Source organism: Sceloporus occidentalis, unplaced genomic scaffold (assembly GCF_023333645.1).
Source record: "Sceloporus occidentalis isolate IW3139 unplaced genomic scaffold, rSceOcc1.0.p SCAF_13, whole genome shotgun sequence".
Taxonomy (NCBI): domain Eukaryota; kingdom Metazoa; phylum Chordata; class Lepidosauria; order Squamata; family Phrynosomatidae; genus Sceloporus; species Sceloporus occidentalis.
This window is the reverse complement of record NW_028316993.1, coordinates 2,564,899-2,585,200: the sequence shown is the minus strand read 5'-3', so window position 1 is coordinate 2,585,200 and position 20,302 is coordinate 2,564,899. Positions and strand designations below refer to the sequence as shown.

Sequence of the window (20,302 nt, the reverse complement as noted above, 5' to 3'; positions counted from 1 at the left end):
TGGATGCCGGGGGATGCCAGGCTTTGAATCCTGGCTCAGAGGAAGGCAGTGGCAAACCCCCTCTGAAGAAATAAAAGCCATGATAGATTCTCCTTGTGTGTATGTGTGTGAACGTGCCTTCAAATTAAAGTATTAATTTCATAGGGTTTTCTTAGGCAAGGAATCCTTAGAGGTGGTTTTGCCAATCTGAAACATAGCCTGCAGCACCTGGCATCCATGGGCAGTTTCCCCTCCAAGTCCTAACCGGGGCTGGCCCTGCTTAGTTTTCAAAAACCAGGTGGGATCGGATGCCTTTAGGGTATTTGGGTCACCATACCTGGGAAAGCACTGCAAGGCACACGCCAACAAGCCTTGCAAGGTAGCCAAGGGGTTTATCACATGGGAGTTTATCCCGTGAACGTCCCGGGAAAATCGTGCAATTACGCAAAACAATTTCACGCGATGTCGCACAAAACCTGCCATTAAAGTGGTCACAAAGAAGCATTGACGTACTTTCAGCGACAATGCATTTCCGATATCGCTTTATGTGCGCAATTGCATGTGATAATCTTTCGCGCAGTTGCTCACCATTTTCACTTCATTTGTGGGATGCTTAAAAGTGCTTTAATCTCTCTTTCATGCCAAAATTAGCCCTGGTGCGGTAAACTCCCAGGAGAACCTCCAGTTTTAGAGGCAGTATACCTTGGTAGAAAGGAGTACATCGAGAAAGGAGAGTCAGTGTGGTGTAGTGCTTTGAGCATTGGCTTGGGACCCTGAAAGACCAGGGTTTGAACTCCAGCCATGGAAACCCACTGGGCCACATCCTCTCTCAGCCGCAGAGGATGGCAATGGCAAAAGAAGAGACTTGCCAAGAAAACCCCTTAGGGTTGCCATAAGTTAGAAATACCCTGAAGGTATAGAATAACAAAGACAGGCCTCAAATGATAAAAATCCCCAAATGCATTCATCAGGCTGGAAACAAGGGACTGGATTAATGTTTTAGCTGGGCACCAGGCTGGGTTGGCATTGTAATAAAATCCTTGGAAGGCGGGACTGTGAGGAATGTTGTCTGTTGGCCCAAAGATTAATCCTCACACACATTTTGCAAGGGAAGGGTTGTATAGTTTAGTGGTTGCATGCCCAGGTCTTTGCAAATTGCTTTGTTGCTCTCTTTCACAGCACACCATTTGGTGCAAAGGGGTGGCAGGAGGCAGCTGTACCACTTGGTCATTCGATCATCTCAGCGTTGACAGATGTGTTTGTGAGAGAATGCAAGGATGCTTTTGTGAGCTCAGTGGAAGCTTTGGGATGTCTCACACACCCAGCTGCACTTCCCTGAGAGTTTAGAGCTGTGTGTGCCTTCAAGTTGTTGCCAATTTATGGCGGCCCTAAGGAGACCCTATCGTGGGGTGTTCTTGGTTTCTTCAGAGGGGATTTGCCTTTGCCATCCTCTGAGGCTGAGAGAGTGTGACTGGTCGCCCAATGTCTTTGCATGGCTGAGCTAGGATTCGAATTCTCTTTCCATTAACAGTGCTCAAAAGACCTCGGAGTTCCTTGGACCACTGAAGACATACTTCTGCCATACAAGTTGTCTCAGGTCCAAAAAGAAATAATCCAGTTTGAGATCACTTTCACTGCCCTGGCTCAGTGGGATTTGTAGTCTATTGTGGCACCACAACTCTCTGGCAGTGAAGGTGATGTGTCTCACAAAGCTACAGTTCCTACAAAAACATGGCGCCAGGTGAATAAAAGTTATCTCAAACTGGGATTATTTCTGCAACGTGTTTTGGACCATTCAGTTTTGGACCACTTCGGCTACCATGGCTCCAGCCTACCGAAACATGGGATTTGTAGTTTTGATGAGGTGCTTAGAATCAGAGCACTAGAGAGAAGGCTGAGCAAACTACAACTCCCAGGATTCTGTGGAATGGAACTTTAGCAATTAAAGAGGTCTGAATCTGATAGAACTGCATGGCACAAGTATAGTCTGAATCTTATATGGCCGGTCCACTGTGAGAACAGCTGGATTTGTTTGAGCACACTTCATCCGGTGGCTTGTTTTTAGTGATGATTTGTGCTTCTAACAATGTTGGCAGATGGGGATTCTGGGAGTTGTTGCCCAAGAAGTCCTGCTTCTGGTGCTCCATTGATCAGGTGTGAATGCAACAATCCATCTCTGTTCCACGTTCTCAGTATTTAAGGATAGACTTCTCTTGCACGTGGATGTTCTGTTTCATGGTTGTAGCTAGCAGGTGTTCAAGTGGCCTCTCCTTATCTAAAAACTGCCACTACATCTTGCAGTAGTAAATTCTGAGTACTGTTCAAAGCCTTTCTGACTTATGGTGACCCTAAGGCCGCCCTGTCTCTGGACTTCTTTGGCACAATTTGTTCAGAGGAGGGTTTGTCATTCCCTTCCTCTTAGGCTGAGAGAGTGTGACTTGGCCATAATCACCCAGTTGGGTTTCTTTGGACTAATGGGAATCCGAACCCTGGTCTTCCATACTCCTTGTCCAACATTCGAACCATGCCACCAGCCCCAAATCTCAAGGGGTGACTAGAGTTGGTAGGATGTAGAAATGAGGGCTAGGTTCAGGTGGCAAGAAATTGGTACAGCCAATATTGTGGCCGCCACATAAAGACTAGTTTAAATCAATCCGTGGAGGAGCGGATGTTTCTGTGTGGTTAACGCTTTGTAAATGAGGCTTCGTAAATGACGGCTTAAGGCTGCACCACATTTCTGGTGGGTTTCCTCCACGCTTGTGCGAAGACAGAAAATGCAAAATAAATATATAAAACCCCATTTTCTTGCTTATTTCTATAGACGGTGGCTAGCAACAATCCAAAGCAACAATAAAACATAGTAAGGGTAAGGAAACAAAGTACTGCGATGAACCAGAAAAAAAGGGGCACCTCTAGAAGAAAATTGGATTGGAGTATTGCCTCTTTGGACTCTTGAAATGCAGGCTTCCTTAGTTATATTTCCCTGTAATAATGTAAAGGGGGATCTTTTGGTCATGAATGGTCTCTTTGACATCTCTTAGCAATGTGGATGATGGTCCAAGCAGTCTTTTAGGTTTGCTCGTCACTCTTCTTTGCCAGGTTTAAGCACTGCACGGGTCTCTTGTTTAGCCACAAAGTTGTCCTGAATAAACATAGCTAGTCCATAGAGTCTCTTATGAGTAATAAGGTAGGACTCGGCTTGTCGCCGCTCCACGTATCCTAGGAGTTTCAACATTAAAGAGAGATTAAAACGCATTTAAAGTATCCCGCAAATAAAGCGAAAATGACGAATTATTGCGTGAATGATTATCACACGCAATCACGCAGATAAAGTGATATCGGAAATGCATTGTCGCTGAGGTCCCAAAAGTAAAAAGAGGCGCATTAATGCTTCTTTGTGACCACTTTAATGGTGAGTTTTGTGCGACGTCGTGTGAAATCATTTTGTGTAATTATGCAGTTTTTCCAGGATATTCATGGGATAAACTCCTGATCTTGTGTGATAAACGGCATAGAGTTGGAAAGGACCTTATAGTCGCTTAGTCTAATCCTTCCGCCATGCAGAAATTCACATCCAAAACGCCCCTTTGTTTAGAGTCCATTGCCTTCTGAGGTTCTCTATTCCACCGTCAAACAGCTCTTACCATCATCATGTTCTTCCTAATGTCGAGGTGGATTCTCTTTTCTGAATCCGTTGGTTTGCATCCTAGCCTCCGGAGCAGCAGAAGACAAGCCCGCTCCGTCTTGTAAGGTGACATCCCTTCAGATATTTATGGTTGTCACATTCCCTATCAATCTTTTCTTCCGCATGCTTTCTTCTCCAATCATACAGAACTAAACATGCCTTTTTGCCATCAAGTGCCTCCTCTGACAAAAGACACAGCCGGTGACACCTCCACAACTGGGTACAACTTTACAACATATGCATTTGCTCATGAAAGGGAGAGATAAACCTCGGTTGTTTTTTGAAGGCGAATACTCAAAAATACAAGCTTGCATTGCAATGTGCCCAGTTCTATGCATGGTCCATTGGTTTTAGCTGGACTGGATTTATCATTTAGTGGATGGGGCCCATGTCCTCTATTTATTTATTCATTCATTTCCCACCTTTCAACACTGAGTCAGCTAACAATGTATTTTAAACCATATAGATGGAAACTATACAAAAGGTTCAATAAAAGTTATTCATTTCTATCCAACTTTCTCTAAACATTGAGATCAACATTGAGACTCACAATATATTTGGAGCAATACAAGGGAAACTATACAAAAGTTTCAATAAAAGTCATTTATTTATATCCCACTTTTCTCTCAACGATGAGACTCCAGGGAGCGAACAATGTATTCGAAACGATCGAGATGGGAACAATACAAAAGTTTCCACCCAAGTAAAAGTACCCAAGTTACTTGAAAAATAAACAAAGTTAAACGCATCAAACATGAAAAACATTAATGTTCAATTAAAAGATGGCAGACAAACCTTGAAAACAGCGCCACACAGCAATGGAAGCCCATCTCAATGTGTTCGTAAAAGCCGGATGGCATGGAACGAACATGAAAAAGAGAGCAAAGACGGGGCCCCATTGGCTTCCCTTGGGAAGGAGTTGCAAAGCCTGGGAGCAGCCACCAAGGAGGCCCTCTCCCTTCATCTCACTCACCCTTTCTCTGCAAAGTTTTTTGGTTTCTTCTCCTCCGCCAAAAGTTTCCAAAGCTAGCTTCTTTGACCCCGCGGAAAGATTTATGGGCCAGTCAAGCGGGGCTGTGTCTTTTCACTCCTTCACCCCAAGTCATTTGACAGCTCTGTCATTAAGAGCAAAAAGGTGGCCAGGAGAGAGGAATTGCCCACTTTAGGAACCCCCCCAAAATCCATTTGCTCATTGAAAGGAAATGCTCTGGATTTCTTCACCCACCCCCTTCAGCTTTTCGACTTGATTATTCCTTGGACGACTGAGAATGTCCCTTTTCTGCGCGATTGAGCTTTTCAACGAACGGTTAAATATTTGCCGCGCGGAATAATTATATAAAGTTCTCTTTTCAACTGTAAAGAAAATATATATTTCCCAAAAAATAAAAAAGGCCACTAAAGGATATGAACTTTAGAAAACAGCTGACCCTGATTTCCTAGAATGAAATGATCAGGCGGAGTAGGGCTCTCGTCTTGAACCCATCTAAGGCTAAGCTTTCAGGTTCGGACTGTGCCACCCCATAAATCCTAATTCAAAGGTGGGCAGAAACCAGCCGAAACGCAAGTTAGGAAATATAAAAAACATGTTGCCTTCTATCCCTAGTAGTACAGCCTGTCAGATTCGGACACTGGTTTCAAAAAACGTTACTGGAGGAAACATCCCAAAAAAAGGGAATATGACGGGTTTCCCTTCCTTTTGCCGTCGACTTGCATCTTACAATTTGAAACATTCCAGCATTCTTAAAGCAAATCTGTGTTTTCCCACCCTTGTCGACATTAAAAGTACTCAGACTGCATTCTTCCCCCTTTGCAACAAACACCCTCCCTCCCCAAATCCCTGGTTACAGCTGGCCATGGTTTTAATTTGCAATTTTTCTCTTTCAAAGGAGAGGGGGGGCATGGGATTTCTTTTTTGCAGGATTTTGCCTTCCCCGATTCCTTTTTCCTCCTCTTTTGGTTTTGTTTTGTTTTACATAGGGGATCTTAAAAAGTCCGGTGGAGACGCTCACTTAACAGTTGCACCGTGCTGGGCCTCTGCTAGAAATATTTGTGTAACATATGGTGCGTGAACTTGTATAGTGTATGGCTGGGAACACTCTGTCTTTCTAGCTATCCATCCAAATCTGGGGGTGGGTTAGTGGAAAGAGAAGGGGGAGGACGGGGGAGGACCTTCGCTGGTTGGATCTTGGAAGTTACAGAGACATCCATCACAGAAGAGGGTGGAGGTGGGTCTCCATCCTGATCCTAGGAGGAATGGTTTTATGTAGCGCATACGGATTTGGGCCTCCCAGGGATGTCTCCTGTTCAGTGGTGTCACTATGGGAGTGCGGGAGGTGCACTGACACCTGAAAGGAAAGTGACACCAATGCTCTTCAAACCACGCTTACTTTTTGGCATGTTTAAATTTAAAAATGTTTTAAGTGACGGTGGGAGTGGGGTGAAAGGAGAAGCCTCAGAATTGCTTAAAATTCAAATTTCAAATTTTTAGCTTTTTAAAACCTTAAATGCCATAGCTCCTTCCAACAGGATCCTGGGATCTGTAGTTTCGTGAGGCACCGGCATGCTTTGGCAGAGGAGGCTAAAGACCTTGTCAAACTACAACTCCCAGGATTCCATAGGATGGAGCTACAGCACTTAAAATGGTGTCAGACTGAACATTTCGACGGTGTAGGTGCACCCAAACAACAAGAAGTTCGACAAAGTAAACAGAGAAGATGATCAGTAAAGAACTTTGAGCCATTAGAGCTGGGATATAATTTTAGATACTTTGACTCATTTTAAGATGATCAATATATATATATATATATATATATATATATGCGCGCAAGATTTAAGTTGCAAGGATAGTAGGGATGTGCAATTAAAATGAGTGGCCACCAAATTGTCTCAAATGTGTCCTTTTCTGTGTGTCCTCGTGCTTCTTTGATTCTTGGGTTTAAACACTAGGAATTGAGGCGTCCTCATTACGCCTGTAATTTCCCCTTCCCTATTGAATGGCCCATGGAGATCCCCAACCAGCTATCCTTCCTCATCAGTTGATGTTGATGTTACTACAGTTTGAGAGATGCAAAAATCACAGGCACCTTGCACCTAGCTGCCCTGGTTTCTCAACTCAAGCTGCAATGTTGGCTTGGTATGCTTGCCTCTGTGCCAGACTCTAAGCCTCTCCTCTTCTTCGCAGGCACCCCTTGTTCCCATTGCTGGCCCTGGTCTTTGAAAAATGTGAGCTGGCAACTTGCTCTCCCCGGGATACGTCTGGCTCTTATCCAGGAGGAGACGTCTGTTCGTCGGATTCCTTCAATGAAGACATTGCCGTCTTTGCCAAACAGGTCAGTTTTGGGAGAACGGAGCTGGGGATAAGCTGGGGGGCTCAGCAGTGGAAGAATGCTTGGTGGTAGTCTGGAACAAGAGGTTAAGCTAGCCTTGCAAATAAATCTTCTAAGTCACTCGACTGTATATTTCCTAGGCTACCTGACCTGCTCATACTTGTTTAACTCACGGGTGACCTTTACAAATAAGTTAATAAAAGAGTCCATTTCCGCTAAGTATCCTGGACTGGTCGCCTGGAGGCAATTTTTGACTCGCCAGAGGTGAAGAACAGTGGCTGTTTGGTCTCTTGATAAAGACTTTGATCCTTTCAGAATATCAGAGTAATGGATAAACATTTCCCCTTGTTGCAAGGAGATATGCCTACAATAATTTGCTCTAGAGGTCTATATCAAGAGATATACCCCCATGATTTTTTTCCTAGCATCATAGACTGAATGATGTCAGGGATGAGTCTGAAGACTTGAGGCAGGAGCCTATGATACCTTGACATTATCTGGTCCTCTGGATTTCATGGGGGAGAACGGCCCAGTCTCCACAACCATTCTTGGTCCTCACCTCCTTAGTCCACATATCTCCAAATGGTACCCTTTTAGCAACAGGGTGCTGTGCAGGTGTGAGCATAGGATGTAACATCATGGTCAGAATTTTCTTGGTGACCTTTGTTGGCCTCACCACCCATTATGTCAGTGTATGCACTTTCTGAGATCATTGCAGAAGGAGATATTTAGTACCACTTTCCACAATAACCCTGTCTTTGCAAATGATTGGGTTGGGTTGCTCTCTCACAGCGAATCAGTGGCTGGATGTGCATGTTATCCATCTAGTTGCACATTTGCAGCTGAAAAAATGGAAGAGTCATTGACTCCTTGGCGCTCTGGTACTTCTTGGACTTTGACCATATGCTCCACTGTATGTCCCGTGCCACTGAACTTAATGTAGATCCTATTTTTGAAAAGACATGTTTAAAAGTGTTCCCTTTCCTGCCTTTTAGTTGATGTCTTAGTACATTATTTTTTCTTCCACCCCTCTGTATCCAGGCAGTAAATATTGCTAAATGTTTCATACTTACTGGACTTACTAGGGGGGAAAACATTGCAGTCAGATCGGTTATCAATGCAAGGATTCTATTAAATCAATGGCTCCATAAAATGGATCCTCAGCTATTGTTGGACTTCATTTCCCAGAAGGGCCATTCAGCATTGGTAGTGGTCAGGGATTCTGGACTTTGGAGGACAGAAGCTTAAGAATCACTTGTATTAAAGCACCTTGTATTTAAACAAAATGATCTCAACTCTTTTAAGAGCCAGAACATCCAAAGGCCCATCACTTTTTAAAATGAAATAGTAAAATAAAATAAAACTGAAATTGTTATGGTCAATTTACTGACATATCTTGTTTCAGAGGACAGGGCAGTGAAGCAATGAAAGAAGAGGACTAGGATGATGTTCTAAATAGGGATGACCCCAGATGTTTTTCTGCTTCCAAACGTTCCCTAAAAGCGTCTGTTTTTCTGCTTCCAACAGCATTCTCCTGATCTTGGTGCCTCCTGGCCTCTTGCACTACAACTTCCATCATTTATGCACATGCTGGTTGGGGATGATAGGGGCTACAGTGAGCACCTCAGGAAGGGATGGGCTTGTAGAAGGTTGGCCTATAGTCTATAGTGTATATTTGCCTGTGTGATAAATTTATCACATCTCTGATGACTTGGAGTCAGGGATTTTAGGAAGCTGTTGTATCCCAACAAACCAAAAAGGAACTTTTCCAAAGCGGATTCAGTACTTTCTGCAGATCGAATGGCTATGAATGTATTGAAGCACCTTACTCTCTCTCTCTCTCTGCTGAAAAACATTCAGCCACTGAGTGCCTCGATCTTCATACCTGTATATAAACTCCGAAGTCTTGAAGAAATAATGTCTGGAGTTATTAAATGCTAAACGCTTCTCGGGATGATCAAACAGAGCAACATTTACGGCTTAGCCCATCAAGTCGCTCAAGCAGGAAGACCAAGCACCAAGTATTAAAATATGTGATACGTTAATCGTATGGAATGGGGGAGATAAAGTTCCTCTCTCAGCAATTCAGGTTGGAGTAGTGGCACTGGATATATCCTGCTATCTTTGTGCCACGTGATACCAAGTGTTGCCAAATTCAGTTTGGAACGGGGTGTAAGCATGCCATCCAACTGTTCCGATTTGGCAGTGACAGTCGCATTTAATCCTCTGCCATCCCACTTCCTCAGCTCCTGTTAAAATGTCCCGGTTTCTCTCTTCTACTCCCACTTTGCCCTCAGCTTACTTCAGTTGCTGTAAACATCGTTCAAGGTGCAAAAGTGGTTCTCACTTGGCTAACTCAGGAGGGAGAAGAGGAGTGGAAGGAGCAGAACCTTGCCCTTCCCTTTAGACTCAGGCAAAAGCAAACGGCTGCAGCTTCTCCTTTGCTTGTCTGTTCTTTCTCATTGTAATTTTTGTCCTCTTGACCACACTCTGATGTTCCCTGGCTACACATGTCCCAGTTTTCATGTGTGAAATGTTGGAGGATAGAAGTAAGCTTTGCTGATGACACCGAGGGCCCTTCTGAGCAGATGCTGTGCTTGTATGCGTCTTCATATTTAACAGTAATGGTAATGGATGGGAAATGTCATTTGCCTTTCCTCTGTGAGTAAGCAAAATGAATAAAAACTTTCCTTCCCCTGTTGATTCCCCCCTTAAAAATCAACTTTTCCAAGCTTTGGCCAAAAATGGGCTCTACTCCTCCACCTTCAGCCAAGTCCAAAGGACCTATCCATCTACCCAAAAAGTTGAATTCTTAGAATTGGGGATGCTCTTATCGTAGCCTCAAGAATGAAGGGATTGATGTTGGGGACCTGACTGGGTCTGTTCAGTACGCTGCAATGATTTAGCACCGGGATTTCCGTACAAGAGGAGACATATGGTGGAAAACTGGCCTTGGGAGGCGGGAGGAGAAATGTGGAGGAATTCGAAAAGCGCAGGGGGCTACTGGAGGGAGAGACAGGGAGGATGCAAACCCTTTAAAGTGAAATATACATTCTCCTGCCAGCTGGAACTCTCCGGGGAACGAGAGAGTCGCATTTTTTGTTCTTAACTTTACAGTTTCTGGGAAATGAGAGAAACAGATTTTTCAACGATGCGCATCTTATACTTCCCTCTGTCATGTTTTTGTCCCCCCTACTAACGCTCCTTCTGTTTTCTTCTGTTCCTCCCTCCCCACTCCCAAAATGTCTATTTTTAGGTTAGGACAGAAAAGCCTTTATTTTCTTCCAATCCTGAGCTGGATAACTTGGTAAGGATGCCGCCTTTACTTTCCTATCTTTTTGTTTTTTGAAAACAAGTTTCAGCTGCCAATAAACTGGAAACACAAAACAGAACACCTGAACCTCGTTCCTTGTGGATCTGACATCCTTTTCTGTTTCATAAGGGACTGGGGAGGTCTTTCTGTCTCTTTTTTGTAACTTTCTCCCCCGTTCCTATCTGTGTGCACAAAATACCTCATTTGCCTCACTTTTCCCAACGTACCATATATACTCCACTACAAATTGAGGACAAGATTTGGGGCCAGAATTATGGATTTTGCAAAGGCCCATGGATAAGTCAAGGGTAAAACCTAGGGGCGTATAGAAAAGGATCTAAAGGATGAAGCAAAGCAAAACAATGTCAAAGAACTTACAAAACTCTTTGTGCTTACTCTTAAGGCTGGATGGATGAGAGAGCAGAGGGGGCCAGTGCTTCCAAGACAGATTAAACTTTTGCTTTTCACCAGGGGATGGTTCCTTCTTTTAGATAAGAGTTAACATACAGTACTTGCATTGACCCATGGATAAGTCGAATCAGGTTTTTGGGGTATACTGGCAGCCGGTGGGAGCGAAAGCTGTGTGATACCCATCCCTGCAAATCTCAGAATACCATTTTAACCCACCATAGGCATGGTGCTCAGAGTGAGCATCCCTATCTCAGCAAGAAAGGGATGAAAACAGCAACCTTATTTTGTTGGGCTGTTGAGCAGACTTTTCCCCTAAGACCAAATTCTAATGGGTCAGATGATAATGGAGATATCTGGAGAATGGCCACCACATATTTGAAACTGGCCTTTTTCAAATATCAGATCCAGTCTGAACCTGCAAAACCCTCTTGGCCGTGTTGTTCTGCCAGTGATGTCTTTGCAATACCCTCTAACTGTGTCCAAGTTTGGCAGGGATGGTCCCAGTTAAGCCTCTGCTTTCCTGCCTTTTCAGCTGCTTTTAAAATGTCCCGGTTTTTCTCTCCTCCTCCCACTTTCCCCCTTTGTCCCCAGATTACTTTCTTTGCTGCAAACTGAGTTCGAAGTGCAAAGAGAGTTTGCGCTGGATTAACTCAGCTTCCCTTCCTTTTTTCAGAACAGAAATCCTAAGGTTCTTCTGCTTAGAATAGTAACTTTGTGCCTTCTTCCTCATTCATAACTTTAACCCTCTTGTTGCCTGGCCTCCCCACTTTTGACCACACCTTTCAATCTTGCTCAACCACATGCACCTGGTTTTAATTTGTTCATAATGATAATGATAAATAATAATAATAATAATAATAATAATAATAATAATTTTATTTCTTTCCCACCTCTCTTCAAAGCTTGAGGTAAGGTATAATATGTTAAAATACAAAATACAATTTGTTAAACGTTAGTAGGTGTGTCATTGGATCTATAATCATAGAACTGGAAGGAGACTTGTTGATCATGAAATGTGGCTTTTACAGGATCTCCAGCTAAAGCTTCCCCAGCAGGTAGCTGTCCTCCTTTTGAAGATGTCCAGAGAACATCTTCTAGACAATTGGTTCCATTGTCAAACTGCTCTTACTGTCAAGACGTCCCTTCAAAAGTCCTCATGAATTATCTGATAGCTCTGCCACTTTCCCCAACTGGCCAGGACAAAATGGTGGCAGATCTATCTGGCAAGGAGAGCTCCCAGAAACCATGCTGGGAACAATTATGATCAGAGGTTGCATCCTCTCATAGAATCATAGCAGCATAGAGTTAGAAGAGAATGCAAGGGCCATCCAGTCCAACTCCCTGCCATGCAGGAAATCTAAATCAAAGCATCCCCATTGACAGATAGCCATCACATATTTATTTTATTTATTAGAGTATTTATACACCACTCTTCAACCACAAAGGCTCTCACAAAGCCCTCATCCCTTTTGGATCACAACTGCTACAATCTCCTGGCCAGGAGATGATGATGATGATGATGATGATGATGATGAGCATGAGCATGATGATGATCATGATGATGATTTTGGGGAATTATGGTCCCCAAAATAGGTTCTTTAAGCTCTGTCTGGGACAGTGAGACTTGTAGCCCAACACATCTGGAGGGTACCAGTGTTTGGAAAGCTTCAGGTGCTGAATGCTTCCAGGTTGCCAGGAATCATAAGAAGGTGTAGTGTATCACACACATCGGGTGACATAGAGGCATAACATATATATAAATGTGGTTTACTGATGCGTATGACTCTTTTTGGATGGGGTGCATGGAGTTATTCTCCAGCCTACTGCACCCCAACCAAAATCTCTCCTCATTGGTAACTTTTGCCATCCTGATTACACTCTGATGTTACTTGGCCAGGGATGTGCCAATTTTTACCTGTGAAATAAATGGAGAATATGTCTCCAAGGAGGCTTATGAAAAAAGGAAAATGGTACTCTTTCTAAATTCATGATGACATTAAACATTTTTCTTCTTCTTTACAATTTCAGATGATCCAGGCCATCCAAGTCCTGAGGTTCCACCTTCTGGAGTTAGAAAAGGTACAGATGTTGGCTTGGAAATGTAGTTTTATCCTAGTCCTCTACCTTTCCATCCATCTCCACTAACCGCCTTCCCTTCTTTTTTAAGGGATTAGAAATGTTACAGAATAGGCAGAAGGTGGTTCCTGCTTTATTAGAGACATCCTCCATGGAAAGAGCTGCTGTTTCTGGCAACAGCTGTTTGAAACTGAGCTTTAGGCCAAAATTAGGTTTGTGAAGAATTTTAAAGATGTAGTGCTATGTGTTCAGAGTGCTATGACAGTTTTAAAATTCTGTACCAGGAGAAGCTGGGTTTTTCCCACCTGTATAAATTATGTAAAGTGTACCATTTTTGCATAGGTTGCCTATTTCTACATGAATTATTCAAGCATCCTTAACTGTTTTACCAATATCTTCTCTGGTTTCGGACCCAAAAATCTTATACAGTCTCAAGAGGCTGGTGGCTCCCCAGATTTGGAAAGCAGTGGATCCACTTTGGGATTGAATCTGGACTAGGGATGGAAAGAATATTTGTAAAAATATATCAACAATTGGTTTACAAATCAGGAGATGTTTGCAAAGGGATAGTGCTTTTAAAGTTTGGACTTAAACCCAGAACAGATTCACTCTCTTGCTGGCTTTAAGCATCACCCCCATGACTTTCAAGCCTCTCTTTGGAAACATGAGGGACAGAAACTTGCGTTTTGTTCTATTCTTTTAATTTTATCTTTTCCAAAAGGAAATCTCAGATTCTCTGTCCGCAGTTTTCTGGGCAGAATAATGCTTTATCCCACGCATTTTTTCCCCAGCGCTTTGACAAAAACTGCAATCTTCGCGCGGCTCGAAAGCCTGAGGTGGTCCTTGGAAAAGAAAAGAGAAAAACCAGAGCCGCATCCTAGGGGAAAACCCAACAATTTCAAATGATGGAATTCAAAACAAAACAAGACCCAGACTATCCTCCAGCCAAAAAGAAAAAAGGGGGGGAAAAGACATTGCAAATAATTTCCCTTTCTCAATAGGACAGGAACAGCTGGCTCCAATTTCGACGTATCTCCTCATATGGGTGCAAGTGGAGAGGAGACATTTTAAAAAGAGACTCGGAGCTTCATTCTCCATGGCGTTCTGTACTCTTTACCAGAATTCATAGACTCATAAAATAAGAGAAATAGAGCATTGGGAGGCTGCGGTATTCCATGGTCTCAGTGTAGAGTCAATATCTGACCATAGAGTTGTGCTTTGCTAGCATTATGCAGTTCCTATGCTGGCGATCAGAGCAGAGCAGAGTATCAGAAACAGTGAATGCACATGTCTGTCAATGCATTGCACAATGCACAAAGAATGTGCAATGCACAATATGCATTGATGCATGACCTTAGAGACATTACTGTGCATGTGCAACGGATCCACATCTGGAACTATGCTCCCATTGCCATCAGCTTGGATATGTCCAGTCTGGGTTGTCCAAAAAGGTCTCTCCACATGTGTACCACAACTTTTGCTTGCATTTGTTACCGACAGGATTTGGATGCTAGAGTCCTCTACTCCAATGAACTAGCATCACAAGTAAAGCATCCGTGAAGGCCATTCAACCTCTTTTTTACAAACATCCAAGGGATATTCCATACCTGCAACTGTCCAAATTTTGGTAGTGGCCTTCCTGATTAGCCCTCTGTCACCCACTTTTCAACTGCTTTCCTCTCCTCCTTCCACTTAGCCCCATTGTCCTCAGCTTATTGCAGTTGCTGCAAACTTGAGTTCAAAGGGCAAGAGTAGTTTGCCCTCAACAGATGCAGGAGACGAGGGGTAGAATCTTCCCCTTCCCAGTAAGCTCAGGCAAAAGCAACCTGTTGCAGACTTGCCTAATTTATTTGTTTTCCCTCATTAATAACGTTTGCCATCTTGGTCACACTCTGATGTTGCTTGTCCCCATATGTTACTGGTTTGATCATCAACATTGAAAGGTATGAGAATGGGATAGCCCAGCCGAGCTTGGAAAAGTTCCTTTTGCGTGACCCTACTCTCGCAATCCCCAGTGGCCATGTTGGCCAAGTGATTCTGGGAGTTCTTCTCCCAAAAGTAACTTTCCCAAGCTTTGGTGGGCCTTGAAAGAGAGTGAGAGGTAGGGAGAAGGTTTCCCCCCACTAAATCCCCTAAATGAAGGTGCCAGTTTGACCCAGGCCAAGTCCCTGGCTTCCGCTGGGCTAGAGCAGCGTCTTTCCTTTGCCGGAGTAATGAGCTCATTACCCATACAATAAAACTCTGTGTTTGTAACCTGATAAATCCCTTGTTAATGTGATAATTAACCCTTTGATTCACACAGTGGGCCCCTGCTGGGAAGCAGCGGAGTCTAGAAGCTGGGGTTTAATCCTTTATCCTGGGTAAGGATGAAAAGAGGATTGAGTTCAAAAGAGGACAAGAGCAGGCGGGAGTGCCCTCTTAGTTCAGAGGGAAGGTCTTCTGGGGAGATGAAAAGGCAATGGGGAGAGTGAGAGGGAAGGATTGCCCCATTCATCCACCCGGGAAGAACCCAGTAAGTTGCTTCCATCTTTACCGTGCCTCCATTTACAGCGGTTCCAAACTAGGTCAGACCCTGGCTGCATCCGCACTGCAGAAATAATTCAGTTTGATGCCCCTTTAACTGTCATGATTCAAGGCTATGGGATTCTGGGATGGTAGTTCCAGACCCCCCCTGCGAAAATGGAAATTAGCATATATTCAAAGCCCATTGGTTATAAGAAGCCATGGGCACGCATGCCATTTTAATCCCTCCCCGCCTTGCCATCGCGAAAAGCGAGACTGTGCACTCCAAGTCTGGAAAATAGAAGGGACGACTGTATAGTATTTGTCTCCAACTGTTTTTAATTTTAGTATTATAGACCTTATTTATCGTATTGAGTATATAGGATTCCAGATTTATACTCCTGCAGCGGGCAACAAGAGCAAATGAACAAGAGGAAACTTTCATGGTCAGCAACTCTACTCTTGCTAAGCTCTTCAGTCCTGAGATGCTGTGTTGCTATTGTTTTAACTTGTGTCCCTCTTGTTGTGCACTGACAATAGGTACATGACCTCTGCGACAACTTCTGCCACCGTTACATCACCTGCCTCAAGGGGAAGATGCCTATCGACCTGGTTATCGATGACAGAGACGGGGGCTCCAAGTCCGACCTGGAAGATTTCGGTGGGTCTTGCGCCAGCCTCTCTGATCAGGTAGGCTATTGGGGACGCATGGCGTTTGGGTGGCTTCAGTGGAACTGTTTGCCTGCTTCGATTAAAGATATATCCCAGAATCCTTCAGCCAACATGGCTACTGGGAGCTGCAGTGCATAAAATACATTGCTGCTGCTGTTGTGTGCCTTCAAGTCATTTCTGACTTAGGGCAGCCCTAAGGCAAACCTATCACATTGTTTTCTTGGCAGAATTTGTTTGCAGAGGGGTTTGCCCTTGCCTTTATCTGAGGCTGAGAAAGTGTGCTTTGCCCAAGGTCACCTATGGTTTCCATGACCAAATGCATATGAGGAAGCATTTAGACCTAAGTCTATGAAAGCTCATGTTGCAACTTCTTTCTTTAGTTAGTCTCAAAGGTGCTACAAGATTTCTCTACAGACTGATTATACAGGCTATACGGTTACATCTTTGAATTCTACTTCCATGACCAAGGGAGGATTTGAACCCTGGTCTCCCGGAGTCCTAGTCTAGGGCTCCTAGCTCTTAGAGGCTGGATCTTCTGGTCATCAGCTCAGCAGCAGAAATCTTAGGGCAAGAATACTGCTTTCAGAAATGCATATGTGTGTGTATAGTTTCTTCATTTGTTAGACTTGACGTTTTTAATTTGTATGGCATACTCTGTTCAGCTTTGGCTGACCCTGGAGGTATCACGCTTAGTGACATCACATGAGGATTCCCCCTATTACATCACACTGTTACATCACTTGGGCCAGCCCCCCTGTGACATCACAAGGGGTCATCCCTAGGTCTCACGTTTTGCTGCTAAAATCAGGGGGCCAGGTCACCAGCATTGTTACAGTAATTCTTTGAAAATGATGATTATTTTTAAATTGGTACATGTGAATTAGCATATGCAAATGCTTGCTTGCTGGAGACTAAGGTTTGATTCACCACTTGAGACCTTGGGCCAGTCACACTCTCTCAGCCTCAAGGGAAGGCAATGACAAACCTCCTTGGAACAAATCTGGCCAAGAAATCCCAATGATAGGTTCACCACCTTAGGGCCGCCATAAGTCGGACATGACTTGAAGACACACACCACCAACAACAACACAAAAGATAGACACCAGAGGAACTGAAATTTCTTTCAACTCGCCGTAGCCTCACTTTAAGGAGAAAGTAATGGATGACTGATTGTAGGACTAAATCTAGTCCCTTCCTTCCCTGTTTTCCATCCTCTTGTACCCCACGCCGGTTTGCTACAATCACTTTATTACTCCCTCCTCCTTTAAAATAAAATAAAATAGAAAAATCCACAGTGCTTCTCTCTTTGCAACATTCATGAGAGAAAGAAAAGGGTCAGGCACTTGGAAAATAATCATCCCTGACAGTTTGCTGGTAATGAAGGAGACTTGGTCGCCTCTTGTACTGCCCCTGATCTCCCCGCACAACCTCCCCCCAACCGCACAACTTTCTCATTTTTTCCCAAGCGCCGCTAATGCAGTCGACTCCTTCATTTGCCTATAGCAACTTTCCTGCATTTTTAATGTGCCTCCAGGCTATTGGGGCTGGGATCTCCTCTGCAGAATGGAGGGGTTTTTGGGGTGGGGGTGTTGTTGGTGGAAGGAGAGAAAAAGACAGCAGGGAAGGTGGCTAATCCCCACAAGGCCAGGATTGCACATCTAAGACTCTCCTGTGCAAAGGGGGATTCCTTTTCCCGAGCCAAACCCAGGACAACCACCCGGTGTGCCAACGCCAAAGACAGACGTGGCATGCTGTGTGTAGGGCACAGGGGCAGTGGTCTTCCTCTCTGCCCCCAACAACTAAAAAAAAGAAGGGTCTCAGGCACAAGAACCAGCCGAAACAAGTCTGTAACTGATGAAAAGACCTGGAGCAAATATTTTAAACAATACAAAGATATAGCTGTGTGAGTCTATAGAATCAGTATGCAGAGAGATCTTGTAGCACCTTTGAGATGAACCAAAAGAAAGAAATTGGCAGCATGAGCTTTTGTAGACTTAAGTCTACTTTCTCAGATGTATCTGGTGCATCTGAGGAAGTAGACTTAAGTCTACCAAAGCTCATGCTGCCAACTTCTTTCTTTCAGTTAGGGGCTCGACAGACGGGGAGAAAAGGACGGTGAGACGCAGCCCCTTTCTGCCTCCAATGGAGGCCACAACAACCAAAACCTCCAAACGATGCTGATGCTAGGTTAGTGCCTGTCACTCAGAAACTGGAAAGGTTTCTTTTTGGAGGACTGCAAATCCCAGAATCTCCACAGATGATGCTGACTAGAGGATACTGGGTGTTGTAGTTAAAATGCTTCCAGGCTCAAGGCCTAATAATAGTGTGACCAGATGTCCTAACTGCAAAGGAGGACAATGCACCACAAAATGTGGGACATTCAAGAAAAAAACGTAACACGTACAGTCAGCCCTCCATATCCACGGATTTTTTATCTACAGATTCAAGCATCCACGCTTTGGAAAATATTTTTAAAACATACAAATTAAAAAAAGAAAAGCTTGATTATTAACATTTTATATAAGGAACACCATTGTACTGTTCCATTTTTATTTAATGGGAGTTGGGCATCCACCGATTTTGGGATCAACAGAGGGGTATAGAACCTCTGTAGTTAGGACTGGCCCTTTTTAAACCTAACAACAATAATATGAACATAATAAAACATAACACATCAATGGTTAGGACCAGTCGTTTTTAAACCTAATATTCTTGATCCTAATATTCTTAATCTGCGTAGATTTTTTGGAGGGGGTCTCTCTCCCTTCCCTGTCTCAGGTCATTGCACCTTGTCTAGCTCCTTTGGATCTGCAAACTGGATTTTCCAACCCTGGGCTAGATTCTTCCAAGGCTTGGTCTGGAAGAGCCATTGCTGCCGCTGTTGAGGTCTGCTCCTCATTAAGGGGGAGTGTTGACTTGGAGAGCTTGCAAGAGACCCCCTCCCCTGCTTGTTTAGGGTGGGTTACAAGTGTTGGGTTCTCTTTGGAAATCCTCAGCTCCTTAACCCCGTGAACCCCGAGGCCTCCCGCTTGTGGGGTGCCTGTGATCAACGCTGCCAGGTTAATCAGGCAGGGCATGGGCAGGGCAGGGCAGGAAGGGGGGCACGGGGTGCAACCTGAGCCCCTTCAGTAGCTGGGCCTTTGAACTCTTGTTGAGTTGGGCCAAGGGCAGGGGAGCGGGTCAAAATAATTACAGTCCCAACAGAGGCGTTGTGGAAATCCCTGCTAACCCCAGGCCCCCTCCTTAAAGGATTTGCAGGAGCGCAGAGGGACAGATGGCTTCCACAGCTCTTGCTAGGGTTCCTGAGCCATCAACAGCCACCTGACAGGCAGGAATTCAATAGGTGAAGCTTCTGTAGAGCTGAAGTTCCATCCCAGGCAAACCAATGGGCAACCTGGGTTTTAGCGCAAACTTTTAAAAGGTGTTAAACCCTATCCCCAAATTAGTTTTAGGAACCTGGATAGCATCTTGAAAATGTTAAGTTAGCACCTGATATGGAGTCACTGTCCCACTGACATGGAAGCCACCGGCTACCACTATTCCAGAGTTGGAGATAAACTAATCTAGTCGCCTTCTTGTCTGGACTCTCTTGGCATGTAGAACAATTCCTGGATCCGGGACCATGACGAAACAGGATCTACGCATTCGGGAACGCCGGGACCCTCCAGTGGTGGAATTGCGTCGCAAAGCGGAGATAACTCCAGTGAACAAGGTAAGTGGTGGAGTGGCTTTGGAAGTGGAGCACTTGTTGGCTGCTATAACATGACACAGCACTTTATAGAGTAGCATGAAAAAAGAGAGAAAGAAAGAAAGAAAGAAAGAAAGAAAGAAAGAAAGAAAGATGCAGTAGTAGTAGCTGATGGCTCCTATGATTCCTTCTTTGGAGGTCTTTAAACAAAGTGATTTAGTTGCATGTTCATGCATGGCAGGAGGTTGGAATAGATTGTCTTTGTGGTCCTGTCTAACTTTATGTTTCTATTATTAATGCCACCTTCCGTGTTCAAAGGGTTACACATGCAAGTGCACAAACCTACATGACTTTAAGATGAGCCAGGGTCACCAAAGCTTGGTACAGTTCACACCCTGTTCAGGCTTGATTTGCTCTTGGACCTATTTTATTGTCTTTTTGGCAATCCATGGTATCTGTGGAACTCTCCCATAGCACCACAAGAACTCTAGGGCTTTCCTGGTCAGAAGATCTCAAAAAGAACTGCACCACCCCATTTCCCATAGTCTGTGTTTGCAAGCAAATGAGGCCTTGACTTCTGAGGGTTGCATCTCCCATTTCCTCTGCGTCTCCAAACCCAGAAGGAAAGATGAATTTATGTCTCCCCATCT

General features: G+C 44.1%; 1 protein-coding gene across 2 annotated transcripts in view; it reads left to right on the top strand.

Annotated features, from left to right (window-relative positions):
- MEIS3 (Meis homeobox 3) overlaps nt 1-20,302 on the top strand; it is a 43,693-nt gene that overhangs the window by 9,792 nt on the left and 13,599 nt on the right. The window contains exons 3-7 of one of the 2 annotated variants that reach the window (XM_089478380.1): nt 6,846-6,993; nt 10,247-10,297; nt 12,743-12,793; nt 15,833-15,982; nt 19,565-19,676. In XM_089478380.1, coding sequence (XP_089334506.1) covers nt 6,846-6,993; nt 10,247-10,297; nt 12,743-12,793; nt 15,833-15,982; nt 19,565-19,676 — 512 coding nt within the window. The remainder of the gene's footprint in view (nt 1-6,845; nt 6,994-10,246; nt 10,298-12,742; nt 12,794-15,832; nt 15,983-19,564; nt 19,677-20,302) is intronic. The other variant, XM_089478381.1, reaches the window with a different exon arrangement.